General features: G+C 36.2%; 1 protein-coding gene across 2 annotated transcripts in view; it reads right to left on the minus strand.

The window, feature by feature from the left end:
* MYT1L (myelin transcription factor 1 like) overlaps positions 1–24,599 on the minus strand; it is a 129,186-nt gene that overhangs the window by 100,254 nt on the left and 4,333 nt on the right. For both annotated transcript variants that reach the window (XM_061989713.1, XM_061989712.1), the window contains exon 4: positions 2,965–3,338. In XM_061989713.1, the coding sequence (XP_061845697.1) occupies positions 2,965–3,338 (374 nt within the window). The remainder of the gene's footprint in view (positions 1–2,964; positions 3,339–24,599) is intronic.

Below are 24,599 nucleotides of genomic sequence, written 5' to 3' on the forward strand. Positions count from 1 at the left end.
GGTATTTTGAGATTTATAAGAGTGTTTCTTTAGGATACACCTGTATTTTCCAAGTCTTTCAGTTTATCAATGATAAGGCTAGAAAGATGTTTGTTTGTTTTTTTTTTAAAAGGCCAAGATGTTTTCAATGAATGTTCAAGTATTTTCAGTGAGAACCATGTACTATTTCTACATGATCTATATTCTATGAGAAACTCATTCAAAACTTGTGTTCTTTTAACACGAACTATGCGCAATGAGATGCCAGTGAGATACTCAAGTTTCCCACTATTTACCCTTTTCTAATAGAAAGTTGAATTTGGTTTAAGTAAATACTTTAAGTAAATACAGTAAAATACTTTACCTTCCTCTTTCCTCCCCTTCTCCACCACTAATTGCTGCCTATGTAGTCCTATATTTGCTGATGGAATTCTTCTATCACTGATAATTACAATTTTAATTTTCTCCATCTAGACTATAGTTACTTCTGGAAATTTTCTGAACTGTTATAATTTATGTAACAAATGACAGACAATTTTATGAGAACTATGCAGGCATCCTGTTGTCCAGTGGATAATTCAGTATTTTGTTTCTGGGGAAAGGAATGCTAAGATGCATTGAGATCCCGATAAGTTCACCTAAAAGAAGGAATGGTGGATTACCACTATATCCATATTGTAGTGAGAAGTGATTGAGACACCTAAATTCAGAGTTGATAGACCTAAATTTCCAATACAGTCAACAGACAAAGGCAAGTGCCATATTCAGACCATATAGTTTTAGAACCCTAACTCTGATTGTGCTTTGTTTCTCTGGGAAATCAACATTCCAGAACTGCCTGTGGTATGAACAAAAGAAAGTGAAACATCAGGAGGTCTATGAAAATCGATAGGAAATAATCTAAAACATTCTGATTTATTGATTAGCTTCTAGACCTCACCAAGAACAAACTGCTATCACTCTCCAATCCTTGGCATAGGTACTCCACGCTATCTTCCTCATTAACTGCACAGTGATTACTATGTTGATTCTCAAGAGATCATGAAGTATTTTTCTTAGAAAATTCTATTATCACTTTTCTCATTTATGAGATTTTACTTTATTAATGACTAATATTTGACATAGAACATATATATTAATGCACATATATATGATTACTGTAATATTATGGGTTCCTAGGAAAAACATGACCTATGTAAGTTTTAATTCCATGTAACATGCGGAGCAGCTACTGCAGATACTTCTGTAAAAATTTCTGCAGTTCTTAACCACAGCCTACTATATATAGAAGGAAAGCAGTCAAAAAGCAATGTCAGCCTTTGTAGATTGATCAGGACTGCTAACTGCATGTGTAACTGTGGTAGAATAAGTAAACCACTGTGTTTCATTATGACAGTAAAAGTAAACTGAATATCAAGCCTGCTGGCTTGCCAGAAGCTATTTTCTTGAGCTCTTGAGTTTTGGTTTGGTTTGCTTTTTTTTTTCTCCTTCTATCATTTTTGATAGTGTAGATTGAAAGTTTTTCACATCAGCTGAAATCACAGCAGCAGTGGCACCATAACCTAAGCACCAACAAATTCCGTCACCATTATCTCTTAAAGAAACTGCTAGACATCTGTGCTTGCCCATCAGGATACCAATAGTAGTTGCACATCAGCCTCAACTAACACAGCTTCTCTTCCACGTTCTGAAACAGCAAAGTTCACTGTAAAAGGAAATGGCTTCCCCGTTGCATTAAATTCATGTAACTTTCAAGATTGGCCATTTATGCTCTCCCAGTTTTGTTGGCAAATTTAAGCAATTGAGGAAATGCGACAGATTCAAGCATCTGAGAAAATACTTATAGCTACCCAGCTGGCCACCATTTTGTCCAAATGGAAAGAATACTTCCAAAGTCTTTCTATAAGATTTAAGATCTGACCTTACAGAGTGCTGAAACAAAAGTCATACAACTTTCATACCTGGTTCCTAAGAGGAATCCAACTGAGGAGTGCTGAAACCTTTTCTTATATTTTTATTGGTTAGAAAGGTGAATCTACCCAACCAAAAACGTGTTCCCTGGAAATGGGAACAAAATACTTTTTAGATAGCTCATTAATTTTTGCATGATTCTTTAATTTCACCCCAGTGCATTATGATGTCTGTCATCAGCATATGGACTCTTCAGTAAATGAACATTGATTACACATTTTGAAACTACCGGTTATCTAGAGTCCAATATCCCAAAAAAGAGAAAGGTGAATAGGTTAATCATGTTGCTACTACATTAATTTGGTTACTACTAGTGATCTGTATGTCTAAATGGCATTTATGCCATGGTATGATAATCAATACATATGAATTTCAGAAGGACTTTATCTATGTAAACCTCTCACTCTCTGTATTTTTAATAGAATCAACTAAAGTACACAGCATCCAAGTCTCAAAGAACCAAAATATTACAAAAGTTCATTCTGAATAGTTTCTTGGGGTAGGGAGAAATATGGGGTAAAATTTTGAAAGGGAAGAAGTCCAGTTTTGCTCACAAAAATTATCTGCAAACTTGAGACAGCATTTATATGGGCAACCACTGACATTATGTAAGCAGATCCAGCAAATACACTTGCAAATGATCAGTACAGGCACCCAGCTGTAGCTGATGCTTTGCTTGTACCTTCGTGAATTTTCTCCTGGTAACTGCATGCATTAATCCACTCCTAGGATTACATTTATGCAAGCATTTTTAGCACAAATACACCTCCACTCTTCCTTGTTTGAAATGTGAGTGCTGGTGTTTTAAAAAATATTTGGAAGACAGACTTATTAAAATAAATGTTAAAAGAACACAGTGGGGTATATTTTCAGTGTGGAGCTGAGAGATTTAACTGCATGACTTCCATTAGCTTTAATGAGAACCACACAGCTAAATCCTCACACACCACACTAGAAGATTAACCCAGACAACACACATTGTTTACTTTTTACTAATACTCTGATTATTACCACGTTCTTCCTCCTCCTCCTCTTCCTCCTCCTCCTCCTCCTCCTCCTCTTCCTCTTCATCCTCTACATCTTCACCTTCCTCTTCATCCTCCTCTTCTTCCTCTTCAATCTCCTCTTCTTCTTCTCGATCTATCTCCTCATCATCCTCCTCCTCATCACCTTGCTCCTCATTATCATCAGAATATTCCTCCTCTTCTTCATCCTCTTCCTCTTCTTCCTCTTCCTTTTCATCCATCTCCTCTGTTCCATCAGTTTCATAGCACTCATCTACCGAAGAGTTGTCTGCTTTAACCACAAAGGGTTTTCTTTTGGGGGCTGGTTCTTGGGGTTGCTTGTCTTGTGTTTTTCTTTTTTTTGCCAAAGGACAGCCATAAACACTGTACAAAAATAAAAGACATACATTATTATGCTATCCTGTAGATTTCCATAGGTCATACTGTACAACTCAGCTCATCTAGTCACATATTCTAATTCTATACCCTGATTAGTTGCTGTTTTAAAAATGCATGTCTTCAAACTAAAATGCTGCGTAGACAACAATGACCAAAGGGGAAGACACATACAAACCCAGTGAAACTGCAAACAACTACTATTTGCCTGAAAGTGTCACACATACACGTCAGTGATGCAAATATTTTTTCCCTTCTCATTCTTTATTTATTTTCTGCATGTTAAGACTCTTCTAAGGCAGATTAGTATAGTTAAGAAACAGCAATCTTATCCTACCTGTTAGCTATCAGTATCACAATCAAGAATAAAGCACTGCTTCATAATTTTGTAGTATTCAGTAAGGTTTTGAATGTGTACAGTTAAGATATGTCTCAATGCTATTTAAATAATGAATAAAAAAGGACCATATAATGCTGTTCTTTGTTCTTACAAACAATGAATTCCCTCTCTTAAATTCTACACTTCTGTGCTCCATTATATGCTACATGGCTGAATAAATGGGAAAGCAAGATCCCCAGCACAATGAAAACCCAATAGTTTTCATGGCCTACGTTGGAAGTGTTCTCCAACTGAAAGAAAAACCTAAAACAATAAACAAAATCCTTTTTTCAGTGAAGGAAGTAAGGTTTTTCCAAGTTGAGTACCACTTATCAATCACTTTAATGCACTGTACCATAAGTAGTATTCTAGAATTCTAGTCTTTTACCAGAGTAGCCACCTGTTTCTCAAAGGCCACATAATCTGTGTTTATTGAATATGATCACCCCTGTGTAATCTCTATGACCTCCTACACAGAGGACACAACGTATATACACATTGTATACACAAATTACTTTTTGTTTAAAGAACTTCCTCTTCGAACTTTTTAAGTATGTGATTATAAACGCTACTTGATTTGTAAAGAGTAAAAAAAAAAAAAAGAGTAAAGAGTAAAATTGGCTTTTACTCTTCTCAATGTGATCAACTAGTTTTGGAACATTTAAACTCTTCTTTCTAGCCCTTTCTGCATATCTACTCATAGCTTCCTCTTTTATGTTATAATTTTGTTCCTTTTGTCCCAATTACAAAACACTGAGGATCTTTATCACTTTATTCTACTGTAATAATGCTTCGTATTCTATTGACAGACCACTGAAAAATAGTGTTTCACCAAGTTTTACTACAGATGTGCTTTTTGTGTTGTCTGCATGGTCTTGATCTTGGTTTGATTTAATTGCATCCCAGCAGCTAGGCATCCCAATTACTTAAACTGCTACTTAGGTAAAAATAAATGTATCTAAGAACCTAACAATCTTATTTAAGTGCTTAATTTAGCCACTATCTTACTTAAATTTTAACACTCTTGTTCACTTAGTCTGCCTGGAACACGCATATCTAAGGAACAGATACAGTCACAAAAGATGGAATTCATCATGGAAAACCTGCTAAAGGAGATCTCTGCATAACACAGGTAACTATCTCTCTGTGTAGAGACCATCAGTGTCTTTACAGTCTCGTTCAGCATACCTTCCTCCATTAACACTACCAATAAATACTGAGCAAATTTTAAATACCTCCATCCAAACACATTCCAATTCTCTTTACTTGGGAGTGGGTACAGGGTGACAGTCCTAATAGGACAGAGTTTCCATCCACCAACACCAACATTGAAGCCTAATGGTGCAGGCTAGAAGCAGAACAGACCCACACCCTCCAGATCCCAGGACCATGCTCCATCCGGTATGTCAAGTGGCACATCCTGGGAGAGCATTCTCTTCCAGAAAGCAAACCCCATGGCAGCTGTCTGCCAAGAAACTCAGTCTGACACACATCAGGCAAGCAGAAGTTCAAACCTTCACTAATTTGAAAGGCCTTAAACCTGCAAAAAGAGGAGGACTAAGCTTCTGGTGTTTCTATATTTATTTCTATCCAAAGATGTTTGAATACAAAGCCTATAAATATGGTGGAAATGCTTGTCCGTCAGACATCGCTACTGCTCACTGACAAATGATTGTCCTGCCTACTGTCCTCTTGGTCAAGATCCAGCGGCTCACATCATCAGAGTGTCACCTCCATCAGTCTGGACAATGCCTAAATCCTGGGGCAAAAGGGAATTGCAGAGTGTGTGTAGTACCCAGAGAAATTACTTGATAATTAGGGAGGAATCTGTTACATTTAGGTGCTAACAGAGGTTGCATCCTGGCAAGAAGGGGTGTGCCATGGCCTGGAGCTCAGGTGGATTTTAGAAATTTGCTCATCAGTTCAATGGGATTTAAGCAGACAGGATAACACATATTGAATGGTTGTGTCTTGCTTTCTATTGTTTCTCTTTGTGATGCATTATTACCCTCACTATAGCTTCTTTAATGCCATTATCATTAAATCGTATTTTCTCAAAATCTTGATCTTTATTTTCAAATATGTGAGTGGGCTTAGGCCAAGAAATCCCCAAGATTCCACTTCTTCCTCTTATTATAACCTTCTTAGAACACTGTAGGAGGTAAAGATGACACTTTAGGAAGCTCTGAGCTAAAATCATCAAGGCTAAAGGGTACCAGCAGATGCATAACTGAAAATTCTGGGCTTCTGGAGATGATGCAAACTTGAATTTTGTCATGTTAAAGCTAGTACGTTAACCCCACTCTGCCCCAGTCACGTAAGAACACTAAACACTTGTAAAAGTTTTCATCTGGTACTGCCCCCAAACAGCCTCGTTTGGAATTTACAATAGCATGGGAACGAGGGAAGAAGACAGTAGGTTAACAAATACATCTAGAACTATTGTTGAACTTTTCTATTTGGCATCTAAATACAATTGCATGATATATTTAGATACAGATTATTGGTCAAAGGTAGAAAGAAATTGTAGTCATTGCCATTTGGTCATTTTTAATCTTTTCTTTCATGACTTTATGCTTTTCTACACAATATTTTATAAATTTTGTGAGACTCTAAGACATCACTTGGGATCCAGACTCCCTTGGAAAGTGCATAACTGGCAATGGAAATCAATGCCATTTAGTTGCCTGACTGGCTTTGATGCTTGTATAAATCTCATTAAATAACTCTTTGCAACTCAGCTATTCAAGCAAAGTTTTGAATTTTAGTTTACTTTTGAATTTTATTTTTTTAGTTTATTTATCTATTATCAGTGCCATTGCTCTTAGAATTAAAAGGACATATCAGTAAATAGCAGAAACTCACATTTGTATATTTTAAGGGTTAAACCCAGTAATAAAGACTTGGGAATTTGTCATTTTCCTGAGGAAATAACTTTTGTTGGTTAACTTCAACTCAGTTCTTGTAAACTCTTTCCTGACTAGTTTGTATCAGTTTGTTCACAGCCTTGAATTTGTTTTTCCCTGTGCCTGGATCTATTCTTTATAAAGCTACCATCGCTTTTCTTACGTTTTTCAATGTTTTTCTTATAAAAACTTTAGAATACTGTCTTGCATTGGCTTCCTTCTGCTCTTCAACTATGCGTCTCATATAGCTTGTATATATCTCATGTACTGTAGACTTCATAGTCCAAGATAATTTAAAAAAACATTCATTTTAGAAACCTGGGAAACAAGCCACCAGACCTGGAGCCTACTGTTTAGTTGCCCTATTTTCCTCTTTTTCTTTCTTTACCTGTTCTGGCTTCATCCTTTGTTTCATTAATTTTTCAGATTCTGCCTCCAGGAGACTTCTCTCTGTTTCTAGCACATTCCCTGTGGTCTCTCCAGTCAGCACGCCAAGAGAAAGACAGCACTGGCCTCCTAGCAGCCTCTGCCACTAAGTTCCTCTCACAATCACATACAGAGATGACACTCTCTCCGACTGACCTCTTGCTCTTCGTATATTTGTGAAATCTATTACTGTTTGTCCTTACGGCTTCTGTAATTTTCTCTCCATTTCCAATTTTGGCTTTTGTGATCATCCCTTTATTTGCTTATTTTTTAGACTTGTTTATCCCTGCTCAGAGCAATGACCCCATTGATTTATCTGTCCTGCGTGCCTTTATCTGTTCGTTTATCACTCTCTATATTTCCCTGGTCAGCTGTATTTGTCTTATTTTCCCCTCACGCTTCATCTCTCTTGGTTTTCAGCAGTATATATATTTGGGCTTCCTGAACCATACTTTTGAATATTCCACACTGCTTTGCTGTTTGTCTCAGTCATCTCTGGTTTTCAGAACCTGTCACGAACAATTCTTGTGGAAAGAATGTTTTTGAATTTCACAGCCATAATCTCCAAGAGGACATACAGACATTAATAATTGAAGAAATTGAAGAAATAATATACAAATTTATACTGCTTAGTTAAAAGATGATTTATGGATTTAACTCTCACATGATTTTTCTCCAGTACAAAAACATATGATGCTACTCACTGCTACATTCAGTAGGACCTTTCCTCAGGAAGTACATATTTTTTTCCCATATTTGGAACTTCACTTTTAATATATTTTATTAGTAATTTAATACAACTTTCAGTATAATCAGTATGGTGATAAGTTCTAAGCTACAACGAACCTATCTCTTTAAATAGATATAGTATAGGACTGGAGAAATGCAAGGGATTTTCTAAATCTGATTACTGATTAATATTCTCCCCTTCGTGATATGTCAATTCACATATAAAAGATGGGATATGACACTTGTATCTGGACACTTTCCTCTTAAGAGTGTCTTATTCCTCTACATGAATCAGAAAGTGAGCTTCTGTGACTAATAACGTTCAGTCAACTTTAAATAACTAATTTAGATAGTGATTCCTATCTGTCATGTTTACCAGCTTTCCTTTTTCATTCCTATATCTTTTTTATTGAATCTATTATTTCAGAATCCTTATGTTTGTAAGATTCAAGTCAAGAAAAATATGCCCTAAAATATTATGCCCTAAATCCAAATAATTGTTTTTCTTGGAAGATTATTATCTTTTTTTCCTCTCCTTTTTTTTTCTTATTAGTACTTTAAAAAATCTTACAAAATGTTTTTTTAATCTAAATAGTGCTCCCAGCAACAGTGATCTCTTTCTTTCTTTTTGAATGTGAGAATTTACTTTAACATAAACCAAAACATTTGGTAGGTATTAGAATCTAAAATTTTACTATATAGACATCTAATGAGGTTATGAAAAACATTTAATTAAGCATTTGGGTATTTGAAGTGGCACTGAGGTGGAACTTTATCATATACAGCTGGGGATAGCAAATTAGGTAGAGTCTGCTTGGAAGCAAACTTCTGCTTAAAGCTTCAGGCAGAAAGTTCCCAAGGCATTTACACTCACGCTACTGGATATCGTATTATTTTTGGTTTGGACTAGATAACCTGTAGGTCCATATGTCCAGATGAAGTCTTTAAGGGTAGTGAGATAACAGATATCTTGCACAAGTCCTCTAACAAATCCAGTCTTCAAAGAATGTGTAAACCTAATTAATTTGTATAACACGTAAATTACAGCAGTGATTATTAGCTTTAAAGGGCAAATACTATCAACTGATAGCAGTTGATCAGAATACAAATATTTGGATTCCACCAAACCTTACAACTTGAACTATCTGCACTCTAGGAGGATGCCCTTCCCAAGATGCTCTGCCTCCCAGGTTGCAGACTCTGCACTACTATGAGGAGGAGCCGATAGTACCCTTGTTTAAGCTGGATCACTGAATTGATAGGAACAAAAGGAACAAATAGTAAATTCAGAAAAAGAGATTGACTCCAGCTCACCAATTTGCCTACTCGATTGCAACAATAAAATCGTTCATCCGAGGGCAACTTTCCAATAATATTTAAATGACTGCCTAAACTGTGCCAAATTACTACAGGAATGAGCAGGAAATACACTGGACAATGATAACTGTGCAGTAGTAGAGCTGAACTTCTTTGTGGTAAATTATTTTTGCCCTCTAAAGCCACGTTGGTCAGAAATCTTTTCTACCCCACAAAAAATCCCATATAGTACCTGCATACTGTCCTGGGATATGGGAGGTACGGAGTCAAACCGTCCCAGACTGTGAAAGATAAAGAACTTTGCTGAATATTCTAAACGTTAAGCTATGGGAGAGAAAAATGGGAAGAGCAACAATTCAAAGTTTAAGAAGTATGTGGACATTTTTTTAGCTTTCATTTCACAGAGATGGATAATTGCAATTTACAAGATACTAGGAAACACTAGCTTTGATGCTTCCAATCAGTTGGATTAAAATGTTCTGTGATAGCATCCAGCCTCCTATGAATCCCATTCTAGAAGACTAATTTACCCAAAACAGCTTTCCAGGAGCCTGCTGCAAACTGAGCAAGAGCCTTGAATACTGTTGCAGAATTAGGCATGCTTCTTGCAACTGTTGCACTCACAAGCACCACAGCTTCTAAAGCCATTTACAGATCATCAGCCCTCATCTCCACCTTCTCAGTTGGAATTAAGCACTGACCCAGACTTAGCGCCTTGTAAAATCTGTGTTCTCATCCATATTTTACATGCTCAAATATTTTTATAAAAGTGGGCACAAATTACTATGTTCTTATCTATTTAAACTATGATTAAAAGCAACAAATATCTTTTAAAATACAATAAACCCATCTCTACAGTTCTGCTGTATTTCAGACTTTGCCATAAGCTTCTGCTTATGATTCAATAAATCAGATTATTATAAACAGGAAGTGCTTTTATGTGTGCATTGTCAAACACACCATCTTTAGGTCTTTTATTTGTACTGAATAGAAGTTTGTTGCCTTTTCACATAAGGTTATGTATATAGTAGTGTTTCAGTGAAAACTATTAATTTACCTGGACAAGTACAAGCTTGACTGATAAGAATGAATGAAATTTAGAGCATTCTATCCTTGTTTTTCCTTCCAAAGTTTCAAATATTTGTAAATTGTATTATAAAGAGTAAGAAAAATGCCCAGAAGCATGCTGGATTTCAAATGGTGAAGGTAGTAGATGTGCTATTTTCTTCACAGAGCTTTAATACAAACTCAATCCTTTTGCTCTTCACAGCCGTTTTAAACACGTGAGTAGCTACATACTACACATCTGCTCATGTGTATGGTATGGCTTCATTAAATAAGCCCTAAAGAAAAATGAGTGTCTTTAAAAACGACATTGCAAAAAGGTTGGATTTGAGAATCTTAAAGGCCTTCTCCAGTCTAAACCATTTGATGATTCTATGATTTGAAGGAATTAAGAGTAACAAATAATGTGAGAATAGAACTGTGTGCCAGAAGTAAACAATAGAGCTCAAAACTTCAGCACTTTTTTGAAAATTAAACATTATAACATGTGTTTTTTAAACAAAATACAGCAGACTAGCTCTGATGTAGACAATATAGTCACAGAAACTTAAGCCAAAGTTAGCCTCTGACTGGATTCTATACATCCCCACCTTGATTCACTGAGACTCTAAATTAGTGTAATTGAACTCTGTGATGAACAGTGGCAAGTTTTTTGCCTAATCTGCCCTCTGTTTGGCAAGATCATTTCACTCATCACAAAAGTCTTTTCTATTGGCACAAGACAACGGAATGGAAACTTTCGGGTTTGTAACAATGAACCCCTTTAAATAATGAGTTTACTTAACTGGGTGAATCCAGTTTCAGTGAAGAAAAATGGAGGCACTGTATTGTATTTCTACACAGGAAAAATATCAGCCCTGGAGAGCTCATTTCAAATAAAGATGTAAAAAATAAATATAACAAATCATAAGACTAAAAACTTCAGTGGCAGCACAGGTTAGCAAAATACATGCCCTGCAGTTATAGATTACTCCAAAGTATTTATACAAATCAATCAATATAATATTCGATTTCCCCATGACTTATGATGTCAGGCATGGGGTGCATCTCTCACCTACCCCAAGGCTTCTAAAAAGTAAGTCTATACATGGCATGTTAAGCTCTCTTCGTAAGTCAATGCAGAGAAACTGGAACCTCCTGGAAGGCAATCCATCTCAACTTTCTTAGACATCATGCTTACCTGTCCACTGACAATAGCTGACATTAACAATAAGTTAATGGTGATTAACTTACATTTCTACGACTTAGGACTTTGATAAAAGTGAGAGAAATCAAAGCCATATCATATGTCTATCTCAAACAAAGATAGTACCTAGCAGATTTTTAAACCGTGCACCACAGTATCTTCGCAAAGAGAAAACCAAAACCCTACTTCATTCCTTTCCACGGCTGCTGTATCATTCAACACGAATGACTCTCCTCTCTATAGCTTAGCTGTTTTTTCAAGACTACCTCCATGATCCAATATCAGACAAATGCTGTAGCTGCATCTTAGGATAGCAAATATCCAACCTAACTGTGCGCTCAAGATTCAGAAGCCATGACTGATTAGGTCTTGTTTCCATACCCTTGAATATAGGCACTGATCAAAGAAACTTGGATAGTACAAAAAGCATGGGTTTAATGACTCATATTGATTCATTAGATTATATGCATATAATCAAGTTTTGTTAAGTGGCTATTGATTCTGCACACTTCAATGTTGATTTAGATGTAACCCAGACACATAAAAAGGGGAACATGCAAAGCCAGCAATCACTTCTGCACTAACTCAAAGGACACTGACCACTACACTAACTCAAAATCCCGTAGTCCACATTTATATCAAAAATCTAAACTGGAAGAACAGAAGTGGTAAAGAAAACTCTCAATTTTTCTACATACACACAAAACTGAGGTTGGCCACATTGACCTAAATCAAAGCAGTATCTAGAGCTCCAAAGATGTCCAGACTTCTGTGTATCCTGTGTTTTCAAACTCAGTGGTAATCACAACTCTGTTTACAGGTAGAAGGCAAGACAGTTTCTAATTTATTTCTTTTTCATGACAACATGATATCACAAGATATGAGAAGTTCATAATAAATCATTCACCAATTTGAAAGGGTTAGAATATGCTACAAGAGCGTATCTATCAGTTACAAAAGGACTTTGCATAGTCACAGTGTCTGAGCCTTGGACATGAAGCCTTTCTATTTCAATATTTTAAATGTAATTGCTTTTAAGTAATTCAGCATGATAAGTTCAAGCATTCAAAAATCAAGGGAAATAAACTGCTGGAAATCAAAGGCAATTCATATAGTTTCACTGTCAATCATTTAACAACATGGCTAGATACGTATTAGTAGAATCAATACCCGTAGATACAGACTCGATAGATCACATTTAACAACAACACAGCAGGTCAAACTATCATTTTAGCATGTACTTAAGCATTGAGTAATAGAGTATGCTGTCATTTTAGTGCATCTCTAACATAGGGCTACTATAATGAGACTCAGTTACCAATTCCTGCCACAAATACTCTCCCCATCATCTTTACATAGATACACAATGGCATTGGTTCCCAACTTAATTTTAACAAGAAAGATATATGGCACAGAACTAAGAAATAAAATACCAATTTTTCCTGTAACTAAAGCACTGTCTCACTTGCTCAAAAAAGATAATGGTTACAGAAAATAACCAATAGAAAAGAATAATACTGCGGAGCAGCCTTTTAACTGATGATTGTCATCAGCAAACATTTGAAATTAGAAAAAAAAAAAAGACAAAAACTGTGTGATACAAGCTGCAATCACTTTGGTGCTTATGTACTGGATTCTCACCTCCAGCATAAGCTACAGGATACCATTCTTTGTCTTGCATGGTTGGTTAGGAGTCATTCAGGTGTGAAATATTCTAAATTCTTGTTGTTAGAGGATTGAGATGTTTAAATCTTCCTATTTTGAAAAAAAAAAGCAAAAGGATTGTGCCTTTGTGTAACACAGATAAATCGTGATTATTCTAAAGCAGCATAGAAATGACATTCTCTCTATTGCATTATGGAGTTGCACCTAGAATTAGTCTCTTGGTAAAAATGATAACCATTATTAACATGCATTTAGAAAACATTACTATGAAGGAATTGAAAGCTTATCCTCCATTCTAATTTTTAAGGGTGCTTTCTTTCTTAGTGGGTTCTGCAACAAATAGGTTACCATAAAGATCTGTTAACCATAAAGAAGTTTTCAAAAATACATTTATCATTATAACTTCTTGAGATTAATTTCTGGGACAAAATTTAGTTACTAGCTGTTGTGCTTGCCAGTTTACTACTGCAAAGAAATTTACAAACAAGACTCTATACTCTTTGCTCTAGATGGACACAGTTACTTTATTATTATATAACTTTCAACAGTCATTACAGTTCCTATTATCAGCTGCCATCAGAGATGCATTAGAGCAATCTGGGGCTCTAGACCCAGACAATTCTCCCGCCTTAACTTTAGCTCAATGTGACAATGATGATAGGGCACATTCTTCAAGAGACACCAATACAATGGCATATATTTTTCCATCTTATGCAAGTATACGGTAGATATTTTGCATCATTTTTGTCCCCTCTGAGAAAATGCTGTTGCACCACCTCTGCTCTCTGTCATGACTTGCACCAGGAAAGCATATATTTGCTTGTACTAACTATCTACCAAACTAGTCTTCTTCTGCAGGACACAGAAGATGCTTTGTTGTAATATTAGAGGCTCTTGCATGTAGTATTTCCACTAAGATACAAGCTCATCTGTCGTAAAAATTGGTTCAAGCTGATGGCAGACTTAAAGGATAAAATAATATCTCTTTATGTTCAGTTCATTTTTTCACCTTATTTTTTTTTTCTTGCTTAGAAGAATTGAAAATACTGCATTCCAAAAAATACCCCACTCTTATGTACTGGCTTGATCATGTGACTCCAAAAGCCAAGTGTCTAGACATGGGCCAAAACAGCTTTGCCTTAATCTGGCCTTTTCTTGATATATCTAATGAAAGGAAGGATGTCAGTTCAGGACAAAAAAAAAAAAAAATCTAACTGAATCCTATCACATTCTAGTTCAGAATAGTGAGGCTCCAATTTGACTCACATCACGATTAAAAAAAACCCCAAAACTACAGCATATAATGCTACTTTTTATAGCTGACAGTGAGTTCCATTAGACTGTAGAAGAATCTCTGAAGGAAAATGAAAATAGCCTCCCAAGGGAGTGGAAGCCCCACACAGCATGATTTAAATGTGGCAGCTGGGTTGTGGGTGGAAATGGCGGTTTCCATTGAAAATCTGCTGCCAATATACCTCCTATGGCTAGATTTCAGAGGGAAATGTGGCAGTTATCCCTCTCTGAATTTCAGTTGCTCCATTTTAAAGATGCATAGACAAGAAAGGTAGCAAGGGTCAGCAACTGAATAGAGAAAGGTCCAGAATGATATATTGTCCAAGGATTAGAGAGTAAAATTGGGAAATGGTTGGAAGTAAAATTTTGTAACAGGAAGATGGCAAGCATTCTTTAGTGTTAAAAGAAAGATTCTTTAGTTTTAAAAGGTTCTTCAGTTTCAAAAGATGAAAGAAAATTTTTTAGAAAGTGTACGCAACTTCAAAGACTATTTTAATTATTTTAATAGTTTGAGGCATTTGATGCTTAACACTTGCACCTCATTGAAAGTTGGTTACCAATGTGTTAGTCACTTTAAAATATAATGCCTATATATTTGGGGCACAGATCTATAATGGGAATAGTTGAGGAAACATTAAATGTCATCACACAGCTTTAAAGTACTTAAGTTTAGATGACTAAGTTCCCTAGTGAATATATTCCCCAATGGTAATATATAGGTATACTGACTGCGGTATATCTACACTCAGAAATATGAAGTATCATGAAAAGAACATTTCCAAAGTCACTTCTCTCTTTCTTGTTGATGTCTGCATCTACTTGCAAATCTGACTTAGGCATAATGTTGAAAATGTGACTCATAATCCAAAAAAATACTTTCTGATGCAGGTACAAAAATGATGCCTGCTGTGTGGATGGTTACTTTATTGCCCTCTGTTTTGGTACAGGCAGTGTGGTACTTACTCTCTGCATTTTTTTCTTAAACAACTCAGGTTGAAACCTGAGGTTGACCCCAATCAATCTGTTATGGCTCCAAATCTTGTTCCTCTAGAGGAATCCTTTAAACCTCAAACTAGTTTTTTTCTCCCTCTGTTCTCTGTAAAAAAACTCACACTCTGTCCACAGGCTGAGCTCCAACAGCTGGGACAGAAGGCAGACTCATCTTAGTCTTTGCCAGTCATCCTTTTGGTATGGCTCTGGCTTGGGAACTAAAACTATGCCTGGTCCTACTCAGGCTGATGGAGAACCTGAAGTGGTATGTTGCTTCCTGAGGTAACATTCTCATTGCTAGTCCACGGTACACCACTATTTTTCAGTGACAGGGGATGTGACTGCTATGCTGTCTAGAGAAACCAGTGCTGTCTCTGCATCTTAGTGTGAGTAGACAATGCCTGCTGTGTCCACTGGTGTCAGTAGCTGCAGTCTACAACTTTCAAACATTCTGGCACGTAGAAAGCACTACGCAGCATGGCTTAGCTAAGCTGGCAGCACCTCTGGGCATACACAAATGGATTTTCTATTACAAGTCTGATCAGCTATTAGGTTAGGATTTTTGTGGATCTTTCTCTTCAATTTCAATACTAAGGTCTATTTAAGTTGTGCTCTAGAACTTTGTGCTTATGTTCAGATTTTTATTTGAAATTCTTTTTGTAAAAATCACTGCTGTAGAAATTTAACCACTGAAAACTTTTCTCTCATCTCTTAATTTCCAGATAAATGCACTGAATGGAAGGTGGACCAGGTATCAGAAGATATGTTAGCGTCCAAAATATCTAAGTTTTGAAGGAAGGGATGATAAATGTCGTAAGTATGACGTCACTGCAAAGCTATATTGTAATGTGGACAGTAGTTAAATCTTCCCTGACTTCTCACCAGTTGATTATAGATTTCCTTGTGGCTTAAAAAATAGGGAGTTTGGTATCATCTCTGGTTTTCAAACCAGCCAATAAATTTTCATTTTCCTAGGGAGGTTTTGGGTTCTTTTTACAGAATTCTAGAGCTTCATAATTACAAACTTTGGTGTAAGAGGAATGAAATTATGATTTTGCTTACAAAAGAGATCAGTTTAATCCACTGCATACATATTTTTTTTAAAAAAACAACTTGTTACTAGCAAATGTAAGCTAACAATGATAATTCTGTTGTGGTTCTACCCAAGCTGTCCACTAGACCGTGGTTTCTAAATCTGACTGACTGCTATAATTTTCAATGAAAATCAAAATTATAGTAGGTTGAAAAAGCTAAATGTTTTCCCTGTTTTATAGTTTTGCTTGAATGCTGACATTATAAATAAGTAGTTCCACTTTTAGTCAATGCCATTTTAGCTGTTCAGTCCTTCCTCCTACATCCTTTTAATAATATAACTGTAAGCAGCAAGCTTGACTGCTAAGATATGAAGTTAACATGGTAGTCAGAATTTATTTGCACTCTTTCTAAAATGAGGTTTGTTTTATAGCTCTCACTCAGTTTCTGAGTCCGTCTTTGTGATCTCTTTGGGTCTCACAAGACAAGCAAAGCCAGGCCACGTCAGTCCTGAGTATGTCAGTATTTCCAAGGAATACTTAGGTGCTGCAGAGATAGTACTATGAGTCAGAAAGTTGTATACTTTCCCTGACAGTAGCACTGAAACGAATTCACCATTGTGGAAGGGATGGAAGTCTTTAAAGCATATGGAATTTTTTTAAAAAATAACTAAGTGCCTGTGTTTTAGGAACCAACAATGTTAATTCCAATGTTAATGCCCTGCTCACAATAAAGTCATGCAATTACATTGTTGAAATCATTCTTACATTTTCAGACAGATAAAAAATATCTTTCTGATCTTTCTTCATTTTCCATCCCTAATTCCTATGCACTATAAACAGGCACTGGGAAAAAGTTGCTACAGCCAGTGGTATGAGCCCATGGGCTATTATGGATGTATGTGCATATCAGAAGCAGTATTACCTTTGGAGTTATTTGAAATCACACACTTAATGCCATAAAATGCACTGAGTCTACTGTGTTCACATTTGTGAAATGTTTTAAAATTACGAGTTGAGAAATCTTTATGAGCATAAATCACAGACACAGTAGTAAATTGGCTGCAGTGTAGCCATCCACTTAGCTGGGATTTCAAAACATCTACTTCCCTTCACAAGGTATGGGATATTGAGAGAATTCCCTGACAAATAAGTTTCAAAACCTTTTTTTTTTTTTTTGGTGATGTCAGAGAATATTCATCGTATATGTCATGACATATCCTCTTGTTAGAGATGACTGTTCACTTATCTCCTCCTAAAGCAGTCCTTATGGTTTTTAGGAACCAATTGGTCATCCTAGAAGAAAACATTGCCCAAGCAAGATCTACATTAAACAGTATATCAGTAAATCAGGCACATAAGCCTTATTGTTCCTGCAAGTATTCAATAATAAGAAATCAATTCCTAATTGTCTATAAATGAACTTCTAATACGAGAAGGATGGTCTAAAGCAAAAGGCATTGGAGCAGAATTCAGAGGTATGACTCAAGTTCTGTCTGTGACGTAAATTCCTTGTGTGGCAGCAGAGAGTCACGAACTGCTAGTTTACCAAGGAAGCAAATGCATTCAGCTCTCAGTTTCTATGCATAGCTGCACAGTGGAATTCTAACATCCAAGTGAGCTATGTCTGCTCCTCTTTTAATACCTAGGGACATGCAAGCACTTAATACACAGCAGAATTTAGATACCGTAATCTGGACCAGAGGAAGGTATTTTCTGTAGTGAGGCATTTCCACTCCTGGAATTAATCAACTTAAGTATTCTTTTTTTTTTTTTTTTTTTTTTTACAGAAACAGATTAAATCAGTCTTTTGAGTAAGAATAGAATAGAATAGAATAGAATAGAATAGAATAGAACCGAATCGTTATGGTTTGAAAAGACCTTTAAGATCAAGTCCAACCAGTAATCCCACACTGCCAAGCTCGCCATTAAATGATATCCCTCAGTACTTCACCTATGTGTCTTTTGAATATCTCTAAGGATGATGACTCTACCACCTCCCTGGGCAGCCTGTTCCAATGTTTAATAACCCTTTCAGTGAAAGAAGATGGTCAGGGGAGGAATCATGATGTCAGACTTAGCTATATTAGTATTAGCTATTTCTAATCTAGAACATACAGAAACATGTGAGAAATTTGTGTTTAATATCCTCTTTTGCCAGGGGTAACTGAAGCCTCTCAGGAGACTGCTTGCTCATGAGGTCTTATTGTAGTCTGGGTTGAAATATTTTCTAACACTTCATGCAAAAGGAAATATTTACATGTTCTTCGCTACCAGTGAAGGATTCATTCCATTCCTCTCTAAAACGAGTGTCTGTTTTCTGTATGAAGTGCTAACATTGGAACTGGAAATACGGTTCTTCTCTTTCCAAGTGACTGCTCAAACTTACAAAAAAACCCAACTCCTATATCCTTCCCTCTTCCTTTTGGATCCATTATTATCCATAAAATAAGAATTGATCACGAAAAGAGAATACAGGTATACTGACCTCTTAACTTCTTAATGGCCAATGCAAGTTCCCAGAAGATGGGAAAAATGTGTCCTACCTCATGTTGACAAAGAATAAAAGAGTGAGTGCCATGCTTGAATAGATCACAAATTGGAGGATTCTAAAAACACTCGCTACACTGAAACAAGCAAGCAAGAGATTACAGATGTACTAACTATGCTACATACTGAGTATGACATCAGTATCTAAGTGTCCAAATAAATGTGTCCTGGCAGAATATTATAAATTTTTACAAGCTTAATGTCAAAAGTACAGTTCTACTTTGACTTCCAAGTTAGACATAAAATAAGGGAGGGATAATGAGGATCCACCTTTTGGACTGGGTGACTTAAAGCAGAAGTTGAATGCATGCCAGTTTTTGGCTCCAGCCTTTATTCTGAACACCCATTCCCCATTCACAAAGTACAGTTAAGATTTTCTCCTGGAGACATAATGAGGGTGAAAAACAGTACCAGGTACAAATCATTGGTGAATTTCTTTCATGGCTATCAGTTGGACAGAAAGCATTCATCCACTGCTTGCTCTTCCAATTTAGTTGCCTAATCATTACTTTTAAGAAAAAAGATTGATGTCAGAGAAATCTGTCCCAGCCCCAGGGAACTAAACTTAAAAAAGCTGTTTTAAATGGCTGGTATTGGCATTTAAAGTCAATTCTGTCCTGTCCTGTCCCATCTGGCTTTATGGTATTACAAATTTTATCATAAAACATAGATTTAAAATAGAGGCTTAACTTAAATCACTGGAGTATTTTCTCTTAAGTACTATACCCCTCTCCACTCTCTCACGTGTACCTACAGTGTAGCACTGCTGATTCTTGCAAATCATAGAAGGACATTTAGGTTCTGTAACCCCTTGAGTAAGCTTCAAGATTCTCTTGGGAAGGTGAATCAGATCAGTAGTCAGCAAACTAATGTAGTAGGTCCACTCATCTCATCACCGTCTACAGTGTCCTAGGCTGTATAGTGCTGGATATCTTCAGGAGCTACCTATCCCCATGGAATTTGATTCTGTACTGTGGATGTACTTATTTAGATTTATTATTTTCACCAAAGATGGTTTGGGAGCACCTCTTCTTTCCCCGTCCTGAGCTGACACCACTAGAAGCAGTACTTCATATCAACCACTAATAAGAAGTGATGTCTTTGAAAGGGCTGTCTCAACTTATTGAATATAAGTCTTTAAAGTCTATTTTTAGGGAAAAAAGGCAAAAACCTTTTTTTTTTTTCCCTAAAACTTTGAGGACATTTATTTATTTTTCTGTGCCCTATTTCTCTCCTGTTTCTGTGTATACATCTATGTGAATTTTTCTGCTAGCATGGTCTAGTGATTTAAAACATGTAAAAGGTATGTGGACCTTGGTGTCTGGTTCCTTCATATCTGATTTGGATTCTTGTTTTCTTCCTATTCTTTTGCAAGCTTGGGTAATGCTTATCATGTCTTAAAAGCATCTCATAAAATATGAACATTTGAAAGGCAAAGATAACTATAATCTTATTTTTTACTTACATGATTTCCTCTATCTTTTTTGATGACTCTAGCAAATTCTGGATCATTTTCACTGAGGTGGATAGGTGCAGGGCAATGCTATCCTCTGATAGCATGGGTGACACCTATGGATAAAACCTTTTCTGTGTCATCTGTGTTATTTGTGTTGGTGTGGACACTTGTAGCAAGGAATAAGATGAGGTTCCCGGTCTATCCAGCTGCCAGTATTTACCAGTAAATTCTCCTGTCTCCAAAGCCCTGACTTGGAATGCTCCAGTCCACAGCCCATTTTTCAACTGCACATATAGTACTATGCTCAGAAGAACTTGGTAGGAGCATAGAGGCAGCTCCACAGTACTTTAAAACCAGCGCACAGTGTTGCTCATGGCTTTTCTAGTTTAGCATAAGGCTAATAACCATGACGGCATTATCACTAAAATACACATTCATAAACAGATTTCTTAAATACTCGCAGCTTTTTAAACCTCAGAATCAATATTTTTACAGAAATGTTGTAGAAATAATTTAAAAATTATGAAATAGCAAAATTATACTTGACTCAATGTAAAACTGTCTTACCATTAGCAACAAATTAGTTTTGCTCTATGTTCCAAAAAAATATTTTGATCCAAAAAGCACTGAAATATTATCAGGTTAGACTTCTTCTGACATCAATAGTCATTTAACAGTTTGAATACAAGATAAATATCAGAGACAGAGTTTTGGGCCCAGTGTTTGTAATAATCCTCCCTATATGTTTCTGTCTTTGCATCTTAAAATGCCTGAAATCTTTTTCTGCTTACGAATGAGAAAATAAAGGTCCAGGGAGTTGAAATGTCTTGCTCATCATGAGAGGATCAACTCTTTAGGTCCTCTTTTCTATTACAAAAAGAACAAATTATTCAACCTCAAGTGATTTACTTCTCTCCTAAGAGAATACAACGTTCTCAGCAAAGCTACCAGGCCAACCAAATAAGTTTCCCACAGGCAAAGGAAAAATGTGTACAGCCACTTCCAGGATCTTGTTGGGGAAATAACTTCCCACACATTACTGGATTTTCTGGTGGGTTTTTGAGGGGAGAATTGTTTTTGTGTATTTTCTTTTTTTCTGTAGAAAAAAATTCTTTCCCCTACTTTCTGCATGGTCTTCATTTATTTTGAGGCTTATGGCCTTCCACAGAAAGCACTGGGGCTGTAAAGGGACTGTTGCATGAGAAATACGGCCAGCACCTGCCATTTGAAAGAGAGTACATCATTTCAGCAACATAAAAGCCTGGGGACCCACTGCAGAAAGCACATCCCAAACCTGCCATTTGCTGTTACTGCACAGTTGGGTCACTACTCTTCATCCTCCTGCCTCTGACTTTAACTCCCTCCCCTCAAAATCCCTTTCTTAGATTAGTACTTCTGATACATGCAGGTCCTGCAACTTACTGGCACTGAAATCGTTGCTCCCAACCCAGACTGAACTGTGGTTGCTTTGTGTAGTCACCTCTAGACAATGGCCACTAGCATGCAGAGCCACACTCCAGTTGCTGGTGTATATTTGGTTGACGTTTCAGACACAACTTTGCACCTTTCTAATCATTAATCAACAATCAGACAAAGGATATATTGCTGAATCCAGACAGCAGCCAATACAGACCTCTAATACATTATGGATTCTCTGTCAGTACATTTATTTATTGTTTGCGGTGTTCTGCTTGAAAATCCCTATGCTCTTTCACTTTATTTATTTATTTACTTGTTTACTTATTTCCCTTTATCTGGATTTGACAAAGCAGTGAAACTTCATTTATTAAATTTTTTTACAAACCCTGAATTATGGATTACTTTACGTAAAATACACTTATAATGCCATTCTTTGTATTTACCGCAACTCACCAAAACCTTTAACAAATATATCATTAAATGCAATAGAATTGAATTGCGCAGATGGTGTCAGAGTATCTTTTTCCTCAGGTAAATATCCAGTGAATAACTTTATCATTATTTGACACCATAATAAAGATTGACTATCACCTTAGAGAAAAATGAATATACATTTGCCTACAATTTAAGTATTCGGTGGCTTTTTCCCAGTATCACAAAAACAAGGACCTCACTGTTTTGTGGTTAGCCTTTAACACAAAACCATCAGTGGACCTCGGGTTCTGCACAGCATGCAGCCATGCTCTGCTATCAAATTAATGTTAAAATATGTATGTCCTGGCTTCTGATTTATAATATCGTTGACAAATAGTAAAAAGGACAGGCATGCCATAAAGTTTATGGATGGAGTGATGGCATGCACAATGATGTCTCATAAAGAATAAAGGGGGGAAAGTTATTTATTCTTGTGGATTCAAGAACTAAAATACAGATAGACTGACTGCGTGCACAGAATTTTTCATAAATATCCCACAGTGCACCCTGTTGTACAGCAGCCATACATTAATTAGAGCATTCAGCAGACAGTGCAATGTGTTACACTCACCCAAGTGAATCTTCATTTTTCACATGCAGGGCCTTACTAATTAAAATCAGCTTTGCAATTAAATGTGGAAAATTGTGTTCAACTTTCAAGCGTGGTTTAGAAAAAATATATTTATTTTAGAGTATTTTATTTTGATGCAAATGAATTCTCCATCAAAGTGAGACCAGTAAAAGGGAGGTATGAGGATTTCTCTTTTTTGTATTATAGATGCTCCTCTCAGTTGCAAGTTGCAATGCTCCACTATCTCTCTGCCAGTACCTGGCCCTGTTCCAACGCTTTTAGTGAGTGCTATCTGTCAAGGCATGAATAATACAGCCCCTAGGCTGTCGGCAGAATCCAAATGAGGCATACATCAGGAAGCAAGCACTCGACTTTAGCTCCAGAACATGCTCCTGTGAAGACAGGCAATTATTCACCCACGGCTGCAGCCATGGCAATCAAACTGGTGGGTGAAAAGGTATATGAAATGAAAAAATTTGAATAAGAAATATGGCACAACAAGTCACAGAAATTCAATAATTTTCTAATAAGAGATAGACATTCGAGTCTTTTAATTTTGAGTTTGGGAGCCCGAATTGTTTCACTTATTCTGTTCTAAAATGTGGCTGACTAAACCACAGTATATAATGCCCAAGCAACACAAGGGTATATGAGGCTTTTCCTAATCAAAACAGCAATGATAAACTCTAAGGTATTTATAAATTCAAATAAATCTGGTTTATGAAGTGACAAATCTCATGCTGAAAAACCAAAAGATGGTCAAAACAATTCTATCTGTATAATGTAAAGGAAACAGAATCAGCCAAGTAAAGCAATAAAGAACTGGTAATACTGAGAAATTTGGAGGAAAATTAAGAAGTAATCATTTTTATATGGACAGAGAAAATTCATACATTATAGATCCAAATATTATTTTATGATCCCTCCTCATTGTTGAGACTCACTTCTTTTTGCAAGATGTTGTATCAGTTATTAATGAAAAAAAAATCCCTTACAAATGTCACATGAACTGAAGAAATGGCATGCAAAATTCCTTGGTCGATGAAATGTTTAAGTTAAAATTCAGGATAGAGTGAGACCTTTATCAGTACTTCCATTTTAAATCTGAAAGGTTTATCATTTGGCCTTAATAATTCATCCTCCACTGAAATTTGATGCATATTGTTTCAGACTAAGATTGGGTTTTGCTTAAATTCCTACGCAATGGATTTATCTGCTTTCAAATATACAGTGATACATGCATTAAAATAATCCTAAATTAATGTACATAGTGTCATGCTACCAGCTAAAGATTTCTTTTAAGGCTCTTGTTTGTTAGAATGTGTTTCATTCTGAAGCACATGGTATTTGGCAAGTGATGAATCCATTACAGAATCTAATCGCTTCTGTTACTTGAGAAAAAAAAATTAAAATATGATGTCAAGAATCTTTAAAAATTGTCTGCTGCATGTAATCAGTATCTTTTTAATGGAATCTAGTTAGGATTTTTATGATGTGCCCACATACCTATTTACATAAACAGGTAATACGTAAACAGGCAAACCACGGGCATCTATTTGGTATATGACGCGTGTTTCAAAAAAAATTGCCAAATGCACAGCAATACAATGGGGTGTCATATTTCTAAAACTGTCATTCACATCTACTCAGTACCATAGGCCAGTTTTCACTCAATTAGTCCAGAGTAACTATGGATTTTAACCTGGCATAACACAGAGAAGAAATTGGCCTAGCTTTTATGTTTATATTTGTATACATAGAATGTGAATCCTGTTGTCTTCAAAGTCGATTA

Source organism: Colius striatus, chromosome 2 (genome assembly GCF_028858725.1).
Source record: "Colius striatus isolate bColStr4 chromosome 2, bColStr4.1.hap1, whole genome shotgun sequence".
Taxonomy (NCBI): Eukaryota; Metazoa; Chordata; class Aves; order Coliiformes; family Coliidae; genus Colius; species Colius striatus.